Source organism: Entelurus aequoreus, linkage group LG01 (assembly GCF_033978785.1).
Source record: "Entelurus aequoreus isolate RoL-2023_Sb linkage group LG01, RoL_Eaeq_v1.1, whole genome shotgun sequence".
Classification (NCBI taxonomy): Eukaryota; Metazoa; Chordata; class Actinopteri; order Syngnathiformes; family Syngnathidae; genus Entelurus; species Entelurus aequoreus.
In genome coordinates this window covers 1898833-1923069 of record NC_084731.1, presented here as the reverse complement: position 1 = coordinate 1923069, position 24237 = coordinate 1898833, and the positions used below count along the sequence as shown (strand labels likewise).

At 40.3% G+C, this 24237-nt stretch overlaps 1 protein-coding gene across 16 annotated transcripts in view; it reads right to left on the bottom strand.

The window, feature by feature from the left end:
• LOC133646589 (abl interactor 2-like) overlaps positions 1–24237 on the bottom strand; it is a 32377-nt gene that overhangs the window by 6316 nt on the left and 1824 nt on the right. Inside the window, exons 2-10 of one of the 16 annotated variants that reach the window (XM_062042124.1) lie at positions 14914–15081; positions 14640–14816; positions 11835–11852; positions 11435–11538; positions 7065–7211; positions 4060–4181; positions 3701–3892; positions 339–503; positions 1–65 (exon numbers count right to left, since the gene is read on the bottom strand). The exon at positions 1–65 is cut by the window's left edge and continues 19 nt beyond it. In XM_062042124.1, the coding sequence (XP_061898108.1) occupies positions 1–65; positions 339–503; positions 3701–3892; positions 4060–4181; positions 7065–7211; positions 11435–11538; positions 11835–11852; positions 14640–14816; positions 14914–15081 (1158 nt within the window). Of the gene's footprint in view, positions 66–338; positions 504–3700; positions 3893–4059; positions 4185–7064; positions 7212–11434; positions 11539–11834; positions 11853–14639; positions 14817–14913; positions 15082–24237 lie in introns of all 16 variants that reach the window. The other 15 variants (XM_062042115.1, XM_062042156.1, XM_062042141.1 and 12 more) reach the window with 15 other exon arrangements.

Here is a 24237-nt window from a genome sequence, read left to right as displayed (position 1 = left end):
CACAAAGCCCATCAGGGGGAGCTGGGGGGTGATCTGCATGGAAGGGGGAGGGGGCGCAAGTGGGCCTGCAAGTGCCAAAACAATGTTGATACAGAGATGGAGGGGGCTGAGCGTGCTGAAGCACAAAAGTTGTATTCTCACTAGAACCAACGGTTTCATTTTCTAAAAACAAAGGAATGGAGGCCAGTAGGACACATTGTGCTGTTCATGATGGCGGGTGGATGAGCACAAATAAAAGAGATTGACTTTTTTGACAGAGGCTGGAACCCATTAGAACCAAAAATAAAACCTCAAAATTGATAATATAGTAAATATTACATGAAGAATACATGTCATACCTTGGTTCTGGGCAAAGTGTGGCCCCCCATTGAGCTGGTTCTGGTTGGGTGCCATGTTGGGCTGGCCAGTGACAGATGAGGGCCGACGGTAAGGCAGTGATCCCCCCACATGGGCGTTCTGAGGCGGCTGCACCGTGCGGTTCATGCTGTAAAACTGAGGCGCACCTGCAAGGAGATGCCACCAGGAGGCAGCAGAGCAAACTCAGAGCACTTCCTTGCAGGGACTTTGAGCTCATCTGGACTTTGCAAATATAAACAAACAAGAAAAGAACAGCAATGGAGGTGAACACAAGCGCAAAATGGCTGAATTCTAATGCTCATGCGCAATAAACCACCATGGCAAGTAGGGGTGGGCAGACTGGAATCAATATTGGATTGATGCCATCATGATGAGATCAAAAATTTGAAGTTGACGTCCATGTTTATTTTTTGTTCATATTGTCACACAAAGTCAGTGAATAAGTAACAATAATTAGATTGTGGCGGTCCGCTCCCTGTCCGATCAGTGTCAGAACTTGGTCCGCATTGCCGGCAGCAAGTCGGACCAGTTTCCAGTGAGGGTTGGACTCCGCCAAGGCTGCCCTTTGTCACCCATTCTGTTCGTAACTTTTATGGACATAATTTCTAGGTGCAGTCAGGGTGCTCAGGGGATCTGGTTTGGTGGCTGCAGGATTAGGTCTCTGCTTTTTGCAGATGATGTGGTCCTGATGGCTTCATCTGGCCAGGATCTTCAGCTCTCACTGGATCGGTTCGCAGCCGAGTGTGAAGCCACTGGGATGTGAATCAGCACCTCCAAGTCCGAGTCCATGGTTCTCGCCCGGAAAAGGGTGGAGTGCCATCTGCGGGTTGGGGAGGAGTACCTCGGAGTCTTGTTCACGAGTGAGGGAAGAGTGGATTGTGATATCGACAGGCGGATCGGTGCGGCGTCTTCAGTAATGCGGACGCTGTATCGATCAGTTGTGGTGAAGAAGGAGCTGAGCCGGAAGGCAAAGCTCTCAATTTACCGGTCGAGCTACGTTTCCATCCTCACCTATGGTCATGAGCTTTGGGTTATGACCGAAAGGACAAGATCACGGGTACAAGCGGCCCAAATGAGTTTCCTCCTTCGGGTGGCGGGTCTCTCCCTTAGAGATAGGGTGAGAAGGTCTGCCATCCGGGAGGAGCTCAAAGTAAAGCCGCTGCTCCTACACATGGAGAGGAGCCCGATGAGGTGGTTCGGGCATCTGCTCGGGATGCCACCCGAACGCCTCCCTAGGGAGGTGTTTAGGGCACGTCCGACTGGTTGGAGGCCACAGGGAAGACCCAGGACACGTTGGGAAGACTATGTCTCCCGGCTGGCCTGGGAACGCCTCGGGATCCCCCGGGAGGAGCTGGACCAAGTGGCTGTGGAGAGGAAAGTATGGGCTTCCCTGCTTAGGCTGCTGCCCCCGTGACCCGACCTCGGATAAGCGGAAGAAGATGGATGGATGGATGGAATTAGTTTTTATATTGGTGTATTTACTGTATACATTGATAAATTGCTTACAAATATGCATGTAAATAAAACATTTGTACGCCTAAAATATTTGTCTTGTGTGATTTATTCTGATTATACAGGTGTTCTTGGAGCTACAAATGAGTTTTGCACTAAGACTGATGAAAGTAGTTCTAGTGTAAGTCGGAAACTACATCTAAAAGCATAGCTAATTCAACACTTACGTCACTCATACTGTACACACAACACATGAAGGACCTAAAATGCAGTGATAAAATGTGTGCAGTGTAAATCCATCCATCTTCTACCGCTTGTCCCTCTCGGGGTCGCAGGATTTGGTCATTTCCAACTGTCTGAGAGGCTGTGAACATAACATGAGCCCTGGTCCTGACTGTGTGCGCGGAGAAGAAAGTAGAGTTTGTTGATGTTTTGGCGTAGTTACAGCTGACAGTGGCCACTGTTGTGCTGTAACAAACTACCACCTCCTTGAACGTCCATGTAAATGTTATAATACGAGCGGTTCAGATAAGTACAGCCAATATTGAGCACAGTGTATTTCTACATGGCATGCACATGCTATAACCAGATATTGAGCCAGTTAAAGGGTGTAACGGTACGTGTATTTGCATTGAACCGTTTCGGTATGGGGGTTTCGGTTCGGTTTGGAGGTGTACCAAACGAGTTTGCACACGGACATATTAAGTAGCGTACCGCACGTTGTGTAAACACCGAGGCACAACACACGGCATGCTAGCAGCTAACGGGCTAGGATAGACTGACCATACGCCCTCTTTTCACCTCTTTTGCGGAGCTGTCAGGGCGGAGTTTCTTAAATGCCTCGAATGTCCGGCATTTTGAGTTAGGGTTGCGTGTATTTTCAATGTACGTTCAGGGTTAAGAAGGGGTTAAAAACAAAACAAATTGTGCGTGCAGCAGCATTGGTGAGGGAGGGGCAGAGACAGAGAGAGAGAGAGAGTTATGATAAACGCGCATGCGTCGCCAGGCTCTGCTTTTTATCCATAGATTTATCACATTTAATGTTTTATTATCTATAGCAGGGGTGTCAAAAGTGTGCCCCGGAGGCCATTTGCGGCCCACAGCTAATGTTTTAAAGGCCCACGGCACATTCTAAAAATACTATTAAAATAAACAAAAACATAACAAAAGTGAAATAAAAAAGCTTAAAGGTTAAATGTAATTTAGAAAAAGTTGCAATGTTGACTAATAAAACAAAGCTGTTTTTTTTTCTTTCAAACTGTCATTGCTCAAAACATAATATTGAATCAAAATCAATATTATGAATTATTGACCTATCCAAGGTTCCCATTACCTCACATCAAATATTCCTCTAAGAAAAATATTTTTGGTGGAAGATTTTGAAAATTTGGTAAATAAATAACCAAAAAAATTATATTTTCTTGTTTTCTTACTGTACCAAAAATGAACCGAACCGTGACCTCTAAACCGAGGTATGTACCGAACCGAAATTTTTGTGTACCGTTACACCCTTAGAGCCAGTCTTGCATTTAGGAACCAAAATTGTGTTTTTTCTTAATTTTAGAGTGCGCGTTTGTACCTCAAAACGTAAACGGCTGAGTACAAAATAATTGGTATTGGCAATGTTGGCTTAGTATCGCATTGATACTAGAATTTGCAGTATCGCCCACCCCTAATGACAAAACAGGTGACAATAACTGAAGGATGAAAATAAGCAGTAGGATTATGGCGACAGTGGCGCCATTATCCATGCATGCAATATTCCACACAGCTTCTACAAATAAAAACATGAACATTCTGGTCAAATGTGGAGCTCACATGTCTGCATATGGAGCACAAAACCAGTCCGAGATGAGCAGATGAGTGGCTGGGTTTTTCTCGACTTACTCACATTGTGCAGGGTTGCCACAAGGGGCGGTTCCTGTGCCAGTGGGGGCTGTAGAATTGGGGAGCTGGGGAGGGGGTGGGGGTACATGCGGGATCTCAACAGGCGAGTTAGAGGCCTGATGGGGGCCGTCACAAACAAGGGGCATGGGGGTCGCGTCGGGTGTTTGCTTAGGTGTGTTGGATGGGGCAGGAGGGGCTGAGGGAGTGTGGGGAAAAAGGCGAGGGAAAGAAAGAAGAGGAGAAAAGAAAAGTGAGGGAGAGGGGGAAAGTTCTACAATACTCCGGGATCATTCGCAGCTGTTCTACCTTTTAGTACCAAGAGTGAGCAGAAGCATAACGTTTAGAAACAAACATCAGTAGTACCTGGAAAGGCGGTAGGCGGGGCTGGGGTGGGCACAGCTATCGGCACTCCCACGCTGCCGCTGCCACTGTTCTCCCGGCTGCTGCTGCGACTGCTGCTAGGATGGCTGCCTCCGCTGCTGCCACTGCTGATGGTGGGTTAGCAAACAGGTCAGCACGTACATGCGTAACATTCACCCTCCCACCCGCCACAGTCCAACTTCTGCTTGACTCATTGAAGCAGTGTCAGTTTGTCTTTTTGGTGCATTACTAGGTTCCACACCAAACATCTCAGAGAAACACACTGAATGTGCTGCCATCTTTTCAGCATTGTGTGTCGGCTGTTGTAGTTCTGAAATGATACAGAGCCCCCTGACAAAGACACATGGCAAGGCGACCATACACAGACAATACATGATGGGCAGGAAGCAGAGGTGAAGTGAGATGAAGAGGATGGACGCTAAGCAGCATATAAGCTACCTGATCCGTTTTGGCTCTCAAAATATTCAAAAGCGATGGCTGGTTTGGAATCTGTTCTGTATTAGGTGGAACATATGGACAAACTTTGATGATAGTAGTTTTGTCCAGTGGGACAAGTTATTACGGCGACTATGATCAACATTACTAGTGTCTTCCATGGCCCTTATTTCTGTGTAGACTGTACCAGTCTGGGCATTCACCGGGTTAGGAATTAATAGGAGACAGTTAAGTGATAACTCCAAATAAGGATTGTTCAGTGGCAGGTCAAGTTTAAGTGCAAGATAGAAGACGAAAGGGGAGGAGGTAGAGGAACAATAGCTGCGTTGTAGACCTACACTCTTGAACAAAACTCTTTATACCAGATGGTAAGTAGAGCATCAAAATGTGAACAAAAAAACCACGAGCAGGAAAAAAATGATGCAGAGTCGACATCTGGGCTTCAGGTGATCACAAGTTTAAGATCATTTGTCACATTCACACTGTCAGGACGGCAAAGGCTTTATAGAGCTACAGGTTGTGCACCAGATTTCGGCTTGCTATGTAAAGATTGTGCAGCGTTTTCCTGCTGAGAGACGCCAGTATCGAATGTTAGTGTGGCTTAAACAAGGTCATAAAACTAGATAAAAGGCCATCAAACACATACGCAGTCCAAACAGTTCCAAAAAGCTCAAGGATATTGTGTTGGTAGGGAACTGGTTTTTGACATCATCACCGTTATCTGTCCAGAGCCTTGTATATATCGACGTGCGATAAACAAGGTCACTTCTCTGTCATCGTCAGCTTAGTCTAGTCTGAGGACATTGTTTAACATACTAAAACATGTTTGGCATTACAAACAGGATAGAAAGAAAATATATCAAAACAGACTGCACTGCAAAAGATCAAACCTAAGTAAGATGAAATATCTCAAATAAGGGTGATATTTGCTTAGTTTCTGTCTGATAAGATAATTCTTCTCACTAAGCAGATTTTATGTTAGAGTCTTTTACTTGTTTTAAGGGTTTTGGTCCTAAATGATCTCAGTAAGATATTACAGCTTGTTGCTGAGATTTGATGACCTATATTGAGTAAAACATGCTTGAAACTAGAATATCAACTGTTGCAAAGCTGTGTCATCAACACTCACAAGTATAAAACTACTTTTTTTAAAAGTAATAATTTCTTACTTCAAGCATGAAAAAAAAAATCATGATGCCGAGCGCATTGATTTAAGAATATTTTTCAACATATCGAGCAAAAAAGGACTCATTTTTTTCTACCAAGAAAAGTGCACTTGTTGATAGTGAGAATATACTTATTTTAAGGTATTTTTGGGTTCATTGAGGTTAGCTAATTTTACTTGTTTTGGAAAGTCTTGACAAGCCGGATTTTCTTGTTCTATTGGCAGATAATTTTGCTTAGTTCAAATAAAATACTCCTAATTTTTTATTTTTTTCCTTGTTTTTGAACACAGACTTTTTGCAGTGTGGGGCCCTCAGGCAAGACAGATGCTTTCTGCAACATGACTGCACAAGTGAAGCTCCATCTTGAAACCCTACGCTCGTAGATGTCATCTTATGTTAGGTTATTGGGCTGCAGTCAGCTGAGGGCCTTGATTTGGGTGGGGGATCAACCGGTTTCACAGCTAAGCAGGAGCCATTTGTTGTCCGGTAAAAATTAAAAGTCACTGTCTTACTGTGTCCAACCACGGCAGCAAGGGGTCTTGCTTGTGCAAAATACCAATCTTTGTTGCCTAGTACCGTATTTTTCAGACTATAAGTCTCAGTTTTTTTCATAGTTTGGCCGGGGGTGCGACTTATACTCAGGAGCGACTTATGTGTGAAATGATTAACACATTAGCGTAAAATATCAAATAATATTAATCTCATTCACGTAAGAGACTAGACGTATAAGATTTCATGGGATTTAGCGATTCGGAGTGACAGATTGTTTGGTAAACGTATAGCATGTTCTATATGTTATAGTTATTTGAATGACTCTTACCATAATATGTTACGTTAACATACCAGGCACGTTCTCAGTTGGTTATTTATGCCTCATATAACGTACACTTATTCAGCCTGTAGTTCACTATTCTTTATTTATTTGAAATTGCCTTTCAAATGTCTATTCTTGGTGTTGGCTTTTATCAAATAAATTTTCCCAAAAAATGCGACTTATACTCCAGTGCGACTTATATATGTTTTTTTCCTTCTTTATTATGCATTTTCGGCCGGTGCGACTTATACCCCGGAGCGACTTATACTCCGAAAAATACGGTAATCAGGAAGTCATGACAGTGTGGATGTTTTACAGAACAGGACAAGACTTGGATTTGTTTTAAGATGATGGTCATATACATTTATCTGCTTACTTTAAATGAAGTTTTCAATAAAGTGCATAGTAGTTTCTTTTTTCTCTCCTCCTGTTTCTTACTTTTTGCATTTTGATGCTCTGTTTACAATCTAATAAAAGTTCACCAGCACAAAATGTGATGACTTGTAGATTACCCCGGCCTAAGGGTTTTGTTCAGGAGTATAAGTGAGGCATGCTGGGAAGGAGAGGGGTACCTGTACGTGCGGTTCCTCTGATTAACAGATGCATTGCGTGCTGGGCTCTGCAGGGGATGCGCCATGTTGCGCGTCGGGCTTGAGACGTAGTCGTTAGGGACAACAGGAGGACGCACCGGTTCAAGTGTCCTATATGGTGAGTGCCGCCTGTGAGAGGGTCAGGAGTTGAGGGGAGGGGGCATCCACAGAGAATTGTAGGAGAAGGGAAGGGGGAGAGCAGGAAACAAACAAGTGCAAACTTAAAAAAAAAAAAAGGTGGAATGTTGGGGCTGGCTCGGGCGAATCCACAGGTGGCGACAGCCAGGCGACAGCCAGGCGAAGCCAATGCAGGACTCTCCTGCCTGGAACACATTTAGGCTAAAGCTATTCACTCCGATGCTAATGATGCCGATCAGCTAAAAAGACACATAAACACTAAGTATAGCCTTTCCGAAGGAGAAAATAGCCGAAAAAGACATCTCATAAGTCGATGTGTAGAGATTTATGCACACAATCCAGCAGATGGTGCCAACAGACTTCTCATCAACTGAAAGCCTTTCTTCAATTAGAAGAAGGCTCTGGAAATTGCCATAGAAAAAGCATTACTGGACTGCAGCTGGTCTACACTGGTGCAATCCACCACTTATTTCAATGATATTGAAAACATAATTTTCGAGTCTACACAGCACAGAAAAAAACCCTCAAAAACAAACATACGGTGGCTAACCTTGATATTTTAAGTGGGACAAAACTTAATAGACACTAGACCTGGGCTTCATGTGCTAGCATGTACAAGACAACCGATCACCAAGGTTGAGCATGGTTGTCATGGCAAAATGGTGCTGTGAGAAACATGAGGCAGCCAAGTGGGGGCAAGCTGGGTCAAACAAAACTAAGAGCAAGTTGAAAAAAATGTAACTAAAAATAAGATGACAGTCTTTAGCCAAAGACTGTGAGAGGGGATCCATTATGGAGGTGTAGCTGTGATTACATGCTGCTTGCAGAGAACACATACACAAACACCACAGCTGGGAAAGTCACTAGGGGGACGGGACACGGTGACTAGGGGTGTGACGATACGCGATATCGGGTTAACGAGAACCAAAAAACAAGAGATACTCTAAATCAGGGGTCACCAACCTTTTTGAAACCAAGAGCTACTTCTTGGGTACTGATTAATGCGAAGGGCTACCAGTTTGATACACACTTAAATAAATTGCCAGAAATAGCCAATTTGCTCAATTTACCTTTAACTCTATGTTATTATTAATAATTAATTATATTTATCTTTGTGGAAACACTGATCATCTTAATGATTTCTCACAACAAATATATATAGAAACAGATAAATATCAATATGCAACACTTTATTTTTATATTTTCTCTAAGTGCACATTTTTCAAATTGAACATTTTCAAATGATCACTTCTAAGACAGTCTTGTGAAATCACAATATCCCATTTTAACTAGCTAGCCACTAACATTTTTATAAAAGAGAAAACACGAAAAAAATGAAAATTAAATTTTGAAACATAGTTTATCTTCAATTTCGACTCTTTAAAATTCAAAATTCAACGGAAAAAAAGAAGAGAAAAACTAGCTAATTCGAATCTTTTTGAAAAAATAAAAAAAATAATTTATGGAACATCATTAGTATTTTTTCCTGATTAAGATTAATTTTAGAATTTTGATGACATGTTTTGAATAGATTAAAATCCAATCTGCGCTTTGTTAGAATATATAACAAATTGGACCAAGCTATACCGGTATTTCTAAAAAAGACAAATCAGTATTTCTTCTAGATTTTCCAGAACAAACATTTTAAAAGAAATTCAAAAGACTTTGAAATAAGATTTAAATTTGATTCTACAGATTTTCTAGAATTGCCAGAATATGTTTTTTGAATTTTAATCATAGTAAGTTTGAAGAAATATTTCACAAATATTCTTTGTTGAAAAAACAGAAGCTAAAATGAAGAATTAAATTAAAATGTATTTATTATTCTTTACAATAAAACAAATAAATTTACTTGAACATTGATTTAAATTGTCAGGAAAGAAGAGGAAGGAATTTAAAAGGTAAAAAGGTATATGTGTTTAAAAATCCTAAAATCATTTTTAAGGTTGTATTTTTTCTCTAAAATTGTCTTTCTGAAAGTCTTAAGAAGCAAAGTAAAAACATAAATGAATTTATTTAAACAAGTGAAGACCAAGTCTTTAAAATATTTTGTTGGATTTTCAAATTCTATTTGAGTTTTGTCTTTCTTAGAATTAAACATGTCCAGCAAAGCGAGACCAGCTTGCTAGTAAGTAAATAAAATTTAAAAAATAGAGGCAGCTCACTGGTAAGTGCTGCTATTTGAGCTATTTTTAGAACAGGCCAGCGGGCGACTCATCTGGTCCTTACGGGCTACCTGGTGCCCGCGGGCACCGCGTTGGTGACCCCTGCTCTAAATGTTAAAGTAAATATAATTCAATGTCAATTTAAAGGCGCTTCACAGGAGTTTTCTGCATATTTGATATTGCAGCTGTCAAGTGTATCAATGATTCCGTTGTTTAGTTTTAACTCTGGGCTGCTGACTGTCAGAGGAAGCAATCCAGTGTGCTTTTCTGTTACGTCTTTGCGTCCATGATTGACAGTTTAGCCTGCTTGGACACACAAGGCGCATTGGTTGAGGAACTCAAATGAAGTGGCTGTGCGAGCCGTGCCACGAGCACGGGCAAGGCGGGAAACGCAGGGACTAGCTCTGTTTGGTGTTTGCGCGACACACCTAATGAGCGGTTCCAATCCCTTGCGCAGGAACAGGCTTTTGACTATTGGAGAAGCAAAAAACTGACCGTGTCCCTTGAAAAAGCTTTTCTCTAAATGACAAATATTGTCACCTTTTAGTCTCACAAAGTCACACAAGATTTCGTCACACCCCTAAAAGTGACGTCCAAATCCACCATACAAATTGTAAGGTAAAATAAAACCACACACACACACGGACAAAAACAGCGCTTGTGCTGAGGAAGGTCACCAGAGTGAACACAGTGTTGTTCAGTTGCACAAGCCAACAGCCCCTGGGATTAGAGACACATTCAACAGTTAAACAGACACACTACAAATATAAAAACTGCTTCTCTCTTAAAGTCAGAAAGAAATTGGTGACAGCGACTATCTTGCCCGTAATTGATTATGGAGACGTGCTTTATTTTAGTGCTTCATCTTAATGCCTCCAGTCCTTGGACACTGTTTTTCAGTCAGCACTAAGATTTGTTACTGGCTGTCGTAGTCTCACCCACCACTGTCAACTGTATATGAAGTCAGACTTATCTTCATTGAGTGCACGCAGATACACACATTGGCTGACTATCATTTATAAGGCTCTTTTAGGTTTAATACCTCCATACTTGTGTACTTTGTTACAAAGAAAAAACAGCTGTTATGCATCACGTTCTAACAATTTGTATGTTTTAACTGTTCCCCATGTACGGACTGAATTTGGCAAAAGAGCTTTTGGCATTGCTGCCCCTATGGCATGGAATGCATTGCAGACAAAACTGAAACTATCTGAACTACTTCCATTTGGAGCCTTACGTTCTATCCTGAGGGACAAACAGCAAGAGACTTTTGCACAGTGCCTGTGTTTTGAAAAGGTGTAAATCTTTATTGTTTTACAGTTGTCTTTTATGTATTTTAAAATGTATGTCTCAATGTATTACTTTTCTGAAACTGCTCTGTGACATGTGCTGTTGACCTCTTGGCCAGGTCACCCTTGTGAAAGAGATCTTGATCTCAATGGGTTTCTTATCTGGTTAAATAAAGGTTGTATAAAACGAAAAAATAATAATCGATTTTTTAGTTGCATCTCAATTTAGACATGGACGATAATAGAATCAACTAGTAAACATCAATAATCGATATATTTATTGTAAATAAAGCAATGCAGACAGTTCTAAAATATGGCTGACTGCAGCGAGACACCTCGCCGAAAGATCCAACCAGCCCTTTTGCTATTGGACACTTATGGTCCAGTTTTGCACACATTTTCAATAATTTAAACACATGGGAATTAATTTAACTGTTTCTTATTCCAAATTAATTGTTTTTTTAAAGTTGCGAGTGATAAACGCTAATTTAGTGAAACGAAAATAAACGTATAACTGCATCAATACACAAATGAATTCATCGATTTTTAATCGCATCGTAGCTCCTGAATCGTAATCGAAGCGTGAAGTGACCAAAGACTCCCACCTCTAGTGAAAACCTGCAGATTTTAAAGGTTTGGCTTAATTAGCATGGCAAAATACACTCCTCTGCTGTGTGTTTCAAGTCAGGTGGGCCACACTCCTGCTGCGAATACGAAAAAAACCCATTTACCGGTAGCTGAAGAAAAACAGGTTACATACCCAAGGGTCCCTTTCCCGCTCACAGGTGGGCTGGGGGGCTTTTGTGTAGGGGGGTTTGTGCGAGGAAGTCCGCCTCCTCCAGCTTTCATGCTCTGAGAACTGGCCTACAGGGAAAGACAAGTGTTATGAAATTGAGATATTTGATAGCAGGAGAACAAACAAGTACTATGAAACACTGTTCAAAGGATTAGTTGGACATTTAAAATCCTTTTAGCATGGCAAACAAATTTGATTTTGGCTGAATCCCAAGTCTAATATGCGTAATTTAGCAAAATGTCAAACTCCTCCTTCAAAAAAACAAAAAGAAAAAAAAACACTTTCACAGCAATCCACAAAAACTAAAATGTTTTCAGAAATCAAAACACCTTCCTTGTGAGGGGGCTAGCTTTCAAAAGCTTACCTTAAATCTTTGCAACCACTTCAGTTGATTACAAAGAATAAATAAAGGCAAGCAGAGAGAGGAAAAAGAGAAGAAATCAGCAGATTAGTGTGCAATAGAACAGAAGAAAACAGTAAGTCAAGAGTTACAAGTTGTGTAAATTCCTAACAGAAGCCTCATCAAAATGTGCTGTGACATCATCTTCTCCCAAAAAAAACAAAAAACAGACAGAACTAGAGAGGATGTGCTAGATCAACAACAACAATCAAGCAGTCACTCGCAGCTCGAAACATTAATTAGTAAGATTTAACAATGAAGGATTTCCCAAAGCTAATAATGTTATCAAAGCTTTTCGCATGGAAATCAGAACAATTAGAATTCAATGGGTAATTTGACAAATATATATATATATATATATATTAGTATTGTCACGATACCAATATTTTGGTACCGGTACTAAAATATAAAGAGGACCACAAAAAAATTTCATTATTGGCTTTATTTTAACAAAAAATCTTAGGGTACATTAAATATATGTTTCTTATTGCAGTAAAGTCCTTAAATAAAATAGTCAACATACTAGACAACTTGTCTTTTAGTAGTAAGTAAACAAACAAAGACTCCTAATTAGTCTGCTGACATATGCAGTAACATATTGTGTCATTTATACACCTATTATTTTCTACACATTATTAAGGACAAGGGGTAGAAAATTAATTATTAATCTACTTGTTCATTTACTGTTAATATCTGCTTACTTTTTCTTTTAACATGTTCTATCTACACTTCTGTTAAAATGTAATAATCACTTATTCTTCTCTTCTTTGATACTTTACATTAGTTTTGGATGATACCACACATTTGGGTATCAATCCGATACCAAGTAGTTACAGGATCATACATTGGTCATATTCAAAGTCCTCATGTGTCCAGGGACATATTTCCTGACTTTATAAACATAATATACATTTAAAAAAAACGAAGATGTTGCGATGCCAAAAAGTATTGACGTAATCATAGTAGTATCGACTAGATACGTGCCTGTACTTGATATCATTACAGTGGATGTCAGGTGTAGATCCACCAGTGGCGTTTGTTTACATTTTGATGCCGGTGAGCTACGGTGTGTAGTGAAACATGTTTAGCTATTCCTCGTCCTGCAGGGATGATACTTGTAAGGAACGTACTTTATTTGTCGCCATGGAGACAAAGATTAGTGATTTAGAAGTAGCTAGCTATCTAGCTAGCGTTAGCCGCTAGCTAGCTAGCCATGTCTTAAAGCACCTCTTCCTGAGGGTGTTTCAGTGTTATAACTTCGCCCTTATTGTTAGTTTTTAAGGCAAATTGCATCCGTTCTCCCTTTTCTGTCTACACACTGTGTCTGCTTGTAAGTACTCTGTGTGTGCGCGCTACCGAGCATGCTCCTCTGCTCGTAAAACCAGCAATGACACGACGTGACGACGACGCGTGACCGGTAGTTAGTATCGCAGTACTATACTAATACCGGTATACTATATATATATATATATATATATATATATATATATATATATATATATATATATATATATATATATATATATATATATATATATATATATATACACACACAAACAACCGTTCAAAAGTTTTGGGTCACCCAAACAATTTTGTGGAATAGCCTTCATTTCTAAGAACAAGAATAGACTGTCGAGTTTCAGATGAAAGTTCTCTTTTTCTGGCCATTTTGAGCGTTTAATTGACCCCACAAATGTGATGCTCCAGAAACTCAATCTGCTCAAAGGAAGGTCAGTTTTGTAGCTTCTGTAACGAGCTAAAGTGTTTTCAGATGTGTGAACATGATTGCACAAGGGTTTTCTAATCATCAATTAGCCTTCTGAGCCAATGAGCAAACACATTGTACCATTAGAACACTGGAGTGATAGTTGCTGGAAATGGGCCTCTATACACCTATGTAGATATTGCACCAAAAACCAGACATTTGCAGCTAGAATAGTCATTTACCACATTAGCAATGTATAGAGTGTATTTCTTTCAAGTTAAGACTAGTTTAAAGTTATCTTCATTGAAAAGTACAGTGCTTTTCCTTCAAAAATAAGGACATTTCAATGTGACCCCAAACTTTTGAACGGTAGTGTGTATATATATATATATATATATATATATATATATATATATATATATATATATATATATATATATACATACATATATATATACATATATATATATAAATAAAATATTGTCGTTTATATCAAATAAAATGGGACGGTGTGGCTTAGATGGTACAGCGGCCAGCCAGAAACTTGAGGGTTCCTGGTTCGAATCTAACCTCCGTCATCTTAGTCACTGCTGTTGTGTTCCTAGGCAAGACACTTCCCACCTTGCTCCCAGAGCTACACACAATGGTGTACATGTAGCTTAAATGTAGATAATGGGTTCCTGATTATGAAGCGCTTTGAGTCAGCGAAAAAGCGCTGCATAAATATAACCCACTTCACATTAAACAGGTGAAATGATGCTTCCTTTAGTTTAGTGTTGACAATTCATCATACAGTAATCCTTAAAAAATGTTATCCCAAATAGATAGTGTTTTGAAAAGAATACAATGGTATATATATATATATATATATATATATATATATATATATATATATATATATATATATATATATATATACACACATACATATATATAGTTTGTTTGTAATTAAATAGTTTCCCTTCTTCAGTTATCATTGCAGATTGTGAATGATTATTTGTATTTAATTTAGCCGAACAAACAAGTTAATCCCTTGGGAGCTGGCAGGCAGCAGGGGTTCTTACCTTGACTCCGTGGCCCATGTCATCCAGCATGCTGTAGTCAACGGGCTTGCGGATATAGCGTACAGGCCTCTCTGGATTGGCAGGGGCGATGATCTTGTGTGTGCGTGACGTGTTCTTGTTTGTTGTGAGGATACCTATCTCCCGTCTGGCCACTTTTTCTTTATGAATGTCCACCGTCTAAGGAGATCAACACATCTTCTTAACTTTTCAGAGACTAATAGACCCTTGTGAAGTGGCTGGAGTCCCGTCCCTGTTGTGCAATTCAAGCGCCCACCTGGGAAATGTGGTTGATAGAAGACTCCATGCGGCGTAGCTGCGACGCCTGGATGTCCAGCATCTGCAGGACATTATTAGCCAGTGTGTTGATCAGGTATGCCACGCTGGCCAGGGACTGGGTGGTGTAGTTCTTGGTCTCCTCCAGCGCCCGCTGCTTGTCTGGAGACTGTGGGGATCAGGGTGAGATGTCACTTATGAATTGCTTGTAAACAAGAGTGCAAGATTTAATGAAAAGACAATGAGAAAAGTGTCACACACTCCAATCCAAGGGAGCAGAGTTCGAAGAAAGCACCAGTGTGCAGTGACCACTTCGTTAAAGGTTTGTTTGATATAATTTGTATATACTTTACTTGTTTAGTATTCCTCAATTAAGTATTATCTTGATCTTGTTTGTATTGTCTACAGTGGAGGCAGCATGATCGCAATGTGGACATATTTTAATATATCCCAGATGTACCTGTGGCCAGCAATCTACAAAATGTGCAAATATTAAGACGACAGTGGCAGCTTTTCAGGAGAAAAAGTCCAACTAGAGCAGCAGCGGGAAGCTTGGAAACTTTTCTTAGTAGATTGCACAGTACAGTACATATTCCGCAAGATCCTCAGGATCAGCTGGGAAGATAGGCGTACCAAAATTAGTGTTCCAAAGGAAGCTAACATGCCCAGTGTCACCACAACTGTCATTCGGCACCAGCTGCGATGGACAGGCCATGTAATTCGCATGCCAGACAGTCGCCTTCCAAAACAGATGTTGTACGGACAACTGACGGAAGGACAACGCACCCAAGGGGGGAAGAAGAAGCGGTATAAAGATAACCTCAAAATCTACCAGAGGAAATGCTGCTTCAACCTCAACACCTGGGAGGAGGCTGCCCACCAGAGGGTTTCGTGGAGCAGGATGGTCCATGAAGGCACAGCACAATTAGAAACGGACCTCCACCGTGCAGCGGAAACCAAGAGGCAACAAAGAAAGGAGAGATCCACTACCAAAACAGCTCCTCAGACCACCACCACAACCACCACGACAATCACGCACATATGCCCCCACTGCAATAGAGTCTGTGGATCACGGATTGGCCTCTACGGCCACCTGAGGACCCACAGATGACCAGACTCACCAACAGGAGGACTATCATACTTGCTTCGAGTGATCGCCAATGATGATTCTGTACAATTGACCACTAAATGGTAACACCCGAATAAGTTTTTCAACTTGTTTAAGTTGGGGTCCACGTTAATCAATTCGAGTGTGATGTCATGCTCGCTGCAGCTCGCCTCTTTCATGGTGGACATCAAGAACATAAGTAGTCCCCAAACACGACTACAGTCTATAATTACACCAGAAAAAATGCTAGAATTGTTGCTAGTCGTTTTAAATAAAAAGTCACTTGAAACATTCTCAAATGACATTGTACAATAAGCAGCAACAGTTAAAACATTGAGCAAAACAATATATATTAATACTAATTAATAACAGATTGTTTTTTAAATGTATGTATACATTTTTTTTAGCCTTTATAATGAAACTCATACAGCAAATGATACAATGTCATGGTGACCATGCCCACACCACACTCCTAACCACACTCCAACCGCCACAGGTGTCTTTGCAATCTCGGGGAAACCCTAAAGGGAGCTGAAAGTAAACTATCCTGTCTCTGAAGTTAACATTTTTCAAACTGTTATTCTTCCTGTCGGAGGAATCCCCCATCACCATCTTTTTTAGGATTTCTGCAGGTATCAGCAAATCATAATGTAATGGTTTTTAATGCCCTTTTTATTGCAACTTCAAACAAATGTAATGTCCATGTCCTCCTGCAGATAGTTTGTCACAGAAAAAATGGCACCGTTAACTGCCGCCCACCTTTAATCCAAGCTGATAGCATGTTACCGTTGACGGGCTTTTGAAAAGTTCCTTAGCCAACCACTTCTGCTGGAATTTGCATTTCCCTGACATGTGTTGGCCCTGCGGTGAGGTGACGACTTGTCCGCCCGAATTCAGCTGGGATAGGCTCCAGCCACCCCTGCAACCCCGAGAGGGGACAAGCGGTAGAAAATGGATGGATGGTATTCTTTTTGGCACTTTGGCCACAGCATAAGCCCGTTGACAGGATGTGACAACAGCCGGAGACAATAGCGAGATTAAAGGCTTAATGGTATGGTAGATACAGCGGTGTCAAAGGTTTCACTTTCATGCCATGACGTGTGACGCTATCAAACAAAACCTTGGTGTGTAGTTTTTTTCTGGTGCTTTAGCGTTGACCAGGTCTGAAAATAAATACGGAGCCGAAAACTGCCAGTAAGATTTGGTATCGGGAATTTTTTTTTGACATTGTAGAAAAAGTTATGTTGGCATCAAAACAAGTTTTAGCAACAAATAAATACAAATATTGAAAAAATACAATATTTTTGGTGTACGTTTTTGATGCCAATATTCATATTTGTGTACATTGATTGTTTTTGTGTGTTCAAAAGGTTTTTCTGATCGCTTCTCTTTTTTACGATTTAGCTTCTTTGTTTTTACAGTATCAAAAAAATGGCAGTGTTTTAGCGTTAGGGGCGGGTCCCGGTGGGCGGGGCTTATACCAACTTTACCCGGAAGCAGTTTTACTGGACTTGGACATGCAAGTAAAACGCCGTAGAAGAAGCGAGGAAGACAGAGGGCGTCTAAGTTCAATTTAAAAAAGCTTCAAAATACGAAATTATGAAGCAAAAGTAGTTTTTTTACATTTATCTTGAGCAGGCCTGTATGTGTTGCTGTCGGCAGATAGAAAATGGATGTTTACTAATCCAGCAGACTAAATTCCAACATTCAGGGAGAGCAGAACAATATACAGACCCTTTCCAAAAAATGTGAATATCATGGAAAAATGTATTTATTTCCATAATTCCATTCAAAACGTTAAACTTCATAGATAATAGATTCAGGGCCCACAACTTAAACCATTTCAAGTATTTAGTTGTTTGTTTGTACATTGTTTGGGCTTCCACGAAACCCACGTAAATATGATTTCAAAAAAATTACAATACTGTGAAGAAATCACCCTTTACTTCTCAGTTTTTGCTAAAAAAAAGAAAAGAAATTAGGATCACATTAAATCAATCAAAACATGGTCTGAATGTTGTGGTTTTTGAAGCTGTGACTACCTCATTCCACTCTTTTCTGGATCTCTTCCAGATTCATGAATCTTCTCTGTTTGATAATCCGCAGAAGCCCACGCTCAGCTCTTCTGCTGGTGCATCCTCTCTTGCCAGGTTTTTATCCTTCCACTAGACTTCCCATTGATATGCTTGGACACAGCCAGCCTCCTTAGCTATCAACTACATCCTATGGAGGGTATCAATGATGGTCTTCTGGCCAGTTGTCAAGTCTGCACTCTTCCCCATATTCATCCGAAGTGAGACAATTGAACCAAAGTGAAGCAATTTAACGACACCTGGGGAAACCTGTGCAGGTGCTTTGAGTTTAGTAGCTGAGTAGTGTGTGACACTCACTTTCAAACATTCATGCCCTGTAAAGTTTGGGCTGATTTCTTCACAGTATTCTCATTTTTTGAAATCCTGTTTTTCGTGGGTTTTTGGAGCCAGAGGCCCAAATTATGTACAAATAAACAACTAAATATATATATATATATATTATTATTATTATCCGGCTTAGTGTAGACATAGCCTAACACAGTTACACACCACAGGAGGTGTTGGAAAAAAATGAATTTCCCTTTTTATCCAGACGGTTTCTCTTATATTTAAATGCAAATGTTAGCAGGTATGAAATTGGTCGTGGAAAAAAAATCTGAGCAATCACTGGGAAACCTGTCTGACCAGCTTTACCTGGATTTCAGAATCATCATGTGGTCGTTGTGGCTTCTGCAGCCCTTTGAGACACTCGTGATTTAGGGCTATATAAATAAACATTGATTGATTGATTGAGAATAATTGTTGTACTTTCTTGTGTAGCAGATTATAGTTTGCTTTGTGTATAATTTTAGCGGTTTGCAATTTCACTATGTTGTGGAATTTCAGTATTTTTGATTCAATAAGTGTTTGTATGTTTTCTATACCAGTGTTTTTCAACCACTGTGTCGCAGCACACCAGTGTGTCGTGAGATACAGTCTGGTGTGCCGTGGGAGATTATGTAATTTTACCCTATTGGGTTAAAAATATTTTTTGCAAACCAGTAATTATAGTCTGCAAATTATGTGTTGTTGTTGCGTGTCGGTGCTGTCTAGAGCTCGGCAGAGTAACCATGTAATACTCTTCCATATCAGTAGGTGGCAGCAGGTAGCTAATTGCTTTGTAGATGTCGGGAACATGGTTTGTCATGTTCACAATATGCGGGAGGCAGTGTGCAGGTAAAAAGGTATCCATCACTTAAACCAAAAATAAACAAAGGGCGAGTGACGCTAAGTGCCCCTAAGAAAAGGCATTGAAGCTTAGGGCAGGCTATGCAAAACAAAACTAAAACTGAACTGGCTACAAAGTAAACAAAAACAGAATGCTGGACGACAGCAAAGACTTGCAGCGTGTGGAGCAGACGGCGTCCACAAAGTACATCCATCCGTACATGACATGACAATCAACAATGTCCCCACAAAGAAGGATAAAAACAACTGAAATATTCTTGATTGCTACAACAAAGCAGGGGCAGGGAAATAGCGCTCAAGGAAGACATGAAACTGCTACAGGAAAATACCAACAAAACAGGAAAAGTTTTTCAAAATAGGAGCGCAAGACATGAACTATAATACTACACACAGGAAAACAGCAAAAAACTCCAAATAAGTCAGGGTGTGATGTGACAGGTGGTGACAGTACACCTACTTTGAGACAAGAGCTATAGTGATGCATGCTTGTTTATGGTTTGAATTCATATCCAACAATTGCGAGAACAACTTTTTACTGTCAATATCTGCTGGTGGTGATTTTTTCAATGAAAGAAATGTGCCTTGGCTCAGAAAAGGTTAAAAAACACTGCTTTATACCCAACATTATGTATTATTCTAACTGATCTTTTTTGTAACACCGTTAATGAATGACGTGTACTTTTGTAGTTATTTCCCATATTTCTACACAATAACTCAGATATGTAACACTAGTGAGCAGTAGAGAATATGAAGTGATTTTTTGGTCTAGAACGGGGTTCGGCGAGCCGCATGCGGCTCTTTAGCGCCACCCTAGTGGCTCCCTGGAGCTTTTTCAAAAAATTTATGAAAATGGAAAAGATGGTGGAAAAAATATTATTTTTGTTTTAATGTTGTTCCTATAAGAGAGCAAACATGACACAAACGTTCCTAATTGTTAGAAATCTCAGTTTATATTAAACATGCTTCACTGATGAGAGGATTTGGTGAGCCCTGTTTTGTCTTACTAATTTTGGCGGTCCCTGAACGCGCCGTAGTTTGTTTACATGTACAACTTTCTCCGACGCTGCCACAGTAAGACGTGTTTTATGCCACTCCTTCTTTGTCTCATTTTGTCCACCAAACGTTTCATGCTGTGCGTGAATGCACAAAGGTAAACTTTGTTGATGTTTTTGACTTGTGTGGAGTGCTAATCAGGCATATTTGGTCACTGCATGACTGCAAGCTAATCAATGCTAACATGCTATTTAGGCTAGCTGTATGTACATAATGCATCATTATGACTCGTTTGTAGCTATATTTGAGCTCATTTAATTTCCTTATGTCCTCGGCAATGTTCCCTCTAAGGTGCGCGCCTGTGCAATTGCGCACTGCTCAAGTGTCCTCTGCGCACGACAAATCTATGCCACGCACAAAATCAAATAAAAAAATAAGCGCATAACAATTTACGACACGACACGGACACGACAGAGAAAACAGTTTTCGTCATCATTGTTCAAATATTGTAACGTCTGTCGAGACGCTTTGAGGACATGAATTCCATCGATCACTTTACTGAGCAAAACTCTTTATTCTCGGCCATAAACACATCACCAAAACATTAGTAAAAAAAAATTATATCTAGCAAAACTGGTCAATTTCTGCAGTACAAACCAGACCAAAAGCAACTTTGTTATATCAACAGCAGCCGCTCGCTCTTTCTCACTTGCGTCAACACATGCACATATGGCACTTAGCCAGTGATGCGTTTACAGCCACACAAAAAGTCGGACAACTCCAACACCACACATAAAGTGTCATTCCAGGTCGTTACACTATGATTTACCAATCAAATGTGTGCTTATTCTAGTGTCATTTATTAGGAATCTTAATTTATAAATATTAATCATGGAATGCTGTTAATATATTAAATAAATACTAATAAAAATATATTTTTTACAAACAGGAAGTTGCAGGAATGTACACATGATCCCCTGCTTACATCTCATTGTGCAACATGTGAATGTTTTAATGGGAACTAAATGCAATGTCTGAAAGGGGTACAAATGATTTCCAAAGCAGGACCTCCACCCAGACAAACAATACACAGTTCATGAAAAACAATATTTTTTGTTATTGTCATTGTAAGTGGGCCTAAACACTTATATTAGAAAATAACCTGCTGTCATTTGATTCTAATAATAAGAAAATGTTGTCTGTCTATCTGTGTTGGCCCTGCGATGAGGTGGGGACTTGTCCAGGGTGTACCCCGCCTTCCGCCCGAATGCAGCTGAGATATGCTCCTGCGACCCCGAAAGGGACAAGCGGTAGAAAATGGATGGATGGAGATTGAACTTGTTATTTAGTCAGGTTTGGGACAGGTGTGCTGCTGGTGTAGCCACAGTTTGCATGTCTGATGTTGCTCACATGGGCTCCACTGAATGCTCAGGGAGTTTGTGCGTTTGCTCACACACATGAAAAATTAGAGGGAACATTGGTCACAGGTGTATTTAATTTATATTTGCATGTCTCATGACACATTATCTGTATGTAATATTGGCTGCATGTCCGATAGTTGTTTGTGTGACATGTCGTTATAGATAGCTCCAGAAGGATTTTTTTTTTTTGTATTTATGATCCAACATGGCTCTTTCAACATTTTGTGTTGCCGACCCCTAGTCTAGAACATGTTTAATTCATTATTGACGTGCTTCTTGCTACTTTATGTTGGGGTTTTTTTTACATGAGATTTCCGTTCAATTTATAATCAATCATAACTAGAAATGTGGTTTCATTCACTCTTTCAATGTCTACTCCGTCTATTTGTATTTGGGTTTGACTTTCCCTTGTGGATAATACAAACCCCGTTTCCATATGAGTTGGGAAATTGTGTTAGATGTAAATATAAACGGAATACAATGATTTGCAAATCATTTTCAACCCATATTCAGTTGAATATGCTACAAAGACAACATATTTGATGTTCAAACTGATAAACATTTTTTTTTGGCAAATAATCATTAACTTTAGAATTTGATGGCAGCAACACGTGACGAACAAGTTGGGAAAGGTGGCAATAAATACTGATAAAGTTGAGGAATGCTCATCTAAGACTTATTTGGAACATCCCACAGGTGTGCAGGCTAATTGGGAACAGGTGGGTGCCATGATTGGGTATAAAAACAGCTTCCCAAAAAATGCTCAGTCTTTCACCAGAAAGGATGGGGCGAGGTACACCCCTTTGTCCACAACTGCATGAGCAAATAGTCAAACAGTTTAAGAACAACGTTTCTCAAAGTGCAATTGCAAGAAATTTAGGGATTTCAACATCTACGCTCCATAATATCATCAAAAGGTTCAGAGAATCTGGAGAAATCACTGCACGTAAGCGGCATGGCCGGAAACCAACATTGAATGACCGTGACCTTCCATCCCTCAGACGGCACTGTATCAAAAACCGACATCAATCTCTAAAGGATATCACCACATGGGCTCAGGAACACTTCAGAAAACCACTGTCACTAAATACAGTTGGTCGCTACATCTGTAAGTGCAAGTTAAAGCTCTACTATGCAAAGCGAAAGCCATTTATCAACAACATCCAGAAACGCCGCCGGCTTCTCTGGGCCCCGAGATCATCTAAGATGGACTCATGCAAAGTGGAAAAGTGTTCTGTGGTCGGACGAGTCTTTTGATTGATTGATTGAGACTTTTATTAGTAGGTTGCACAGTGAAGTACATATTCCGTACAATTGACCACTAAATGGTAACACCCGAATAAGTTTTTCAACTTGTTTAAGTCGGGGTCCACTTAAATTGATTCATGATACGGATATATATATATATATATATATATACATATATATATATACAGATACACCTACTCAGTGGCCTAGTGGTTAGAGTGTCCGCCCTGAGATCGGTAGGTTGTGAGTTCAAACCCCGGCCGAGTCATACCAAAGACTATAAAAAAATGGGACCCATTACCTCCCTGCTTGGCACTCAGAATCAAGGGTTGGAATTGGGGGTTAAATCACCAAAATGATTCCCGGGCGCGGCACCGCTGCTGCCCACTGCTCCCCTCACCTCCCAGGGGGTGAACAAGGGGATGGGTCAAATGCAGAGGACAAATTTCACCACATCTAGTGTGTGTGACAATCATTGGTACTTTAACTTTAACTTTTAACTTAATATATACTATCATATATACTATCATCATAATAAGTCCACATTTCAAATTGTTTTTGGAAATATTCGACATCGTGTCATGGTATGGGGGTGCATTAGTGACCAAGACATGGGTAACTTACACATCTGTGAAGGCACCATTAATGCTGAAAGGTACATACAGCTTTTGGAACAACATATGCTGTCATCTAAGCGCCGTCTTTTTCATGGACGCCCCTGCTTATTTCAGCAAGACAATGCCAAGCCACATTCAGCACGTGTTACCCACAGCGTGGCTTCGTAAAAAAAAAGAGTGTGGGTACTTTCCTGGCCCGCCTGCAGTCCAGACCTGTCTCCCATCGAAAATGTGTGAGTATTATGAAGCGTAAAATACGACAGCGGAGACCCTGAACTGTTAAAGGGAAACTTCGGTTTTTTTCAACCTGGGCCCTGTTTTCATAATTTTTTCTGTATATGTGAGTGCTGGATAAAACATTTTTTGAGGTCGCGCCAGTATTGAGCAGGGCAGGCAGCCTCCAGCCCAGCTAACGCTCGTACACAGGGCAACTGGCTCTCGTCAAAATTCGGCCTATAAACATGCATTTTTTTCACACTGACAGGCTCAGATAGTTACAATGAGTGTCCGACAACATACTAGAAAGGAGAAATTAACGTATGTCTCTACCTTTAGCTGGAGATCGCTGTTTGTTGTGAGCTGTGTCCAAATCTCACCACGCTACAAATCTCGTTCCGAAATCTCGCGATAACTCGCGACAAAACACCGGTGGAAAAACAGTTACCTGACTGAGGTGAA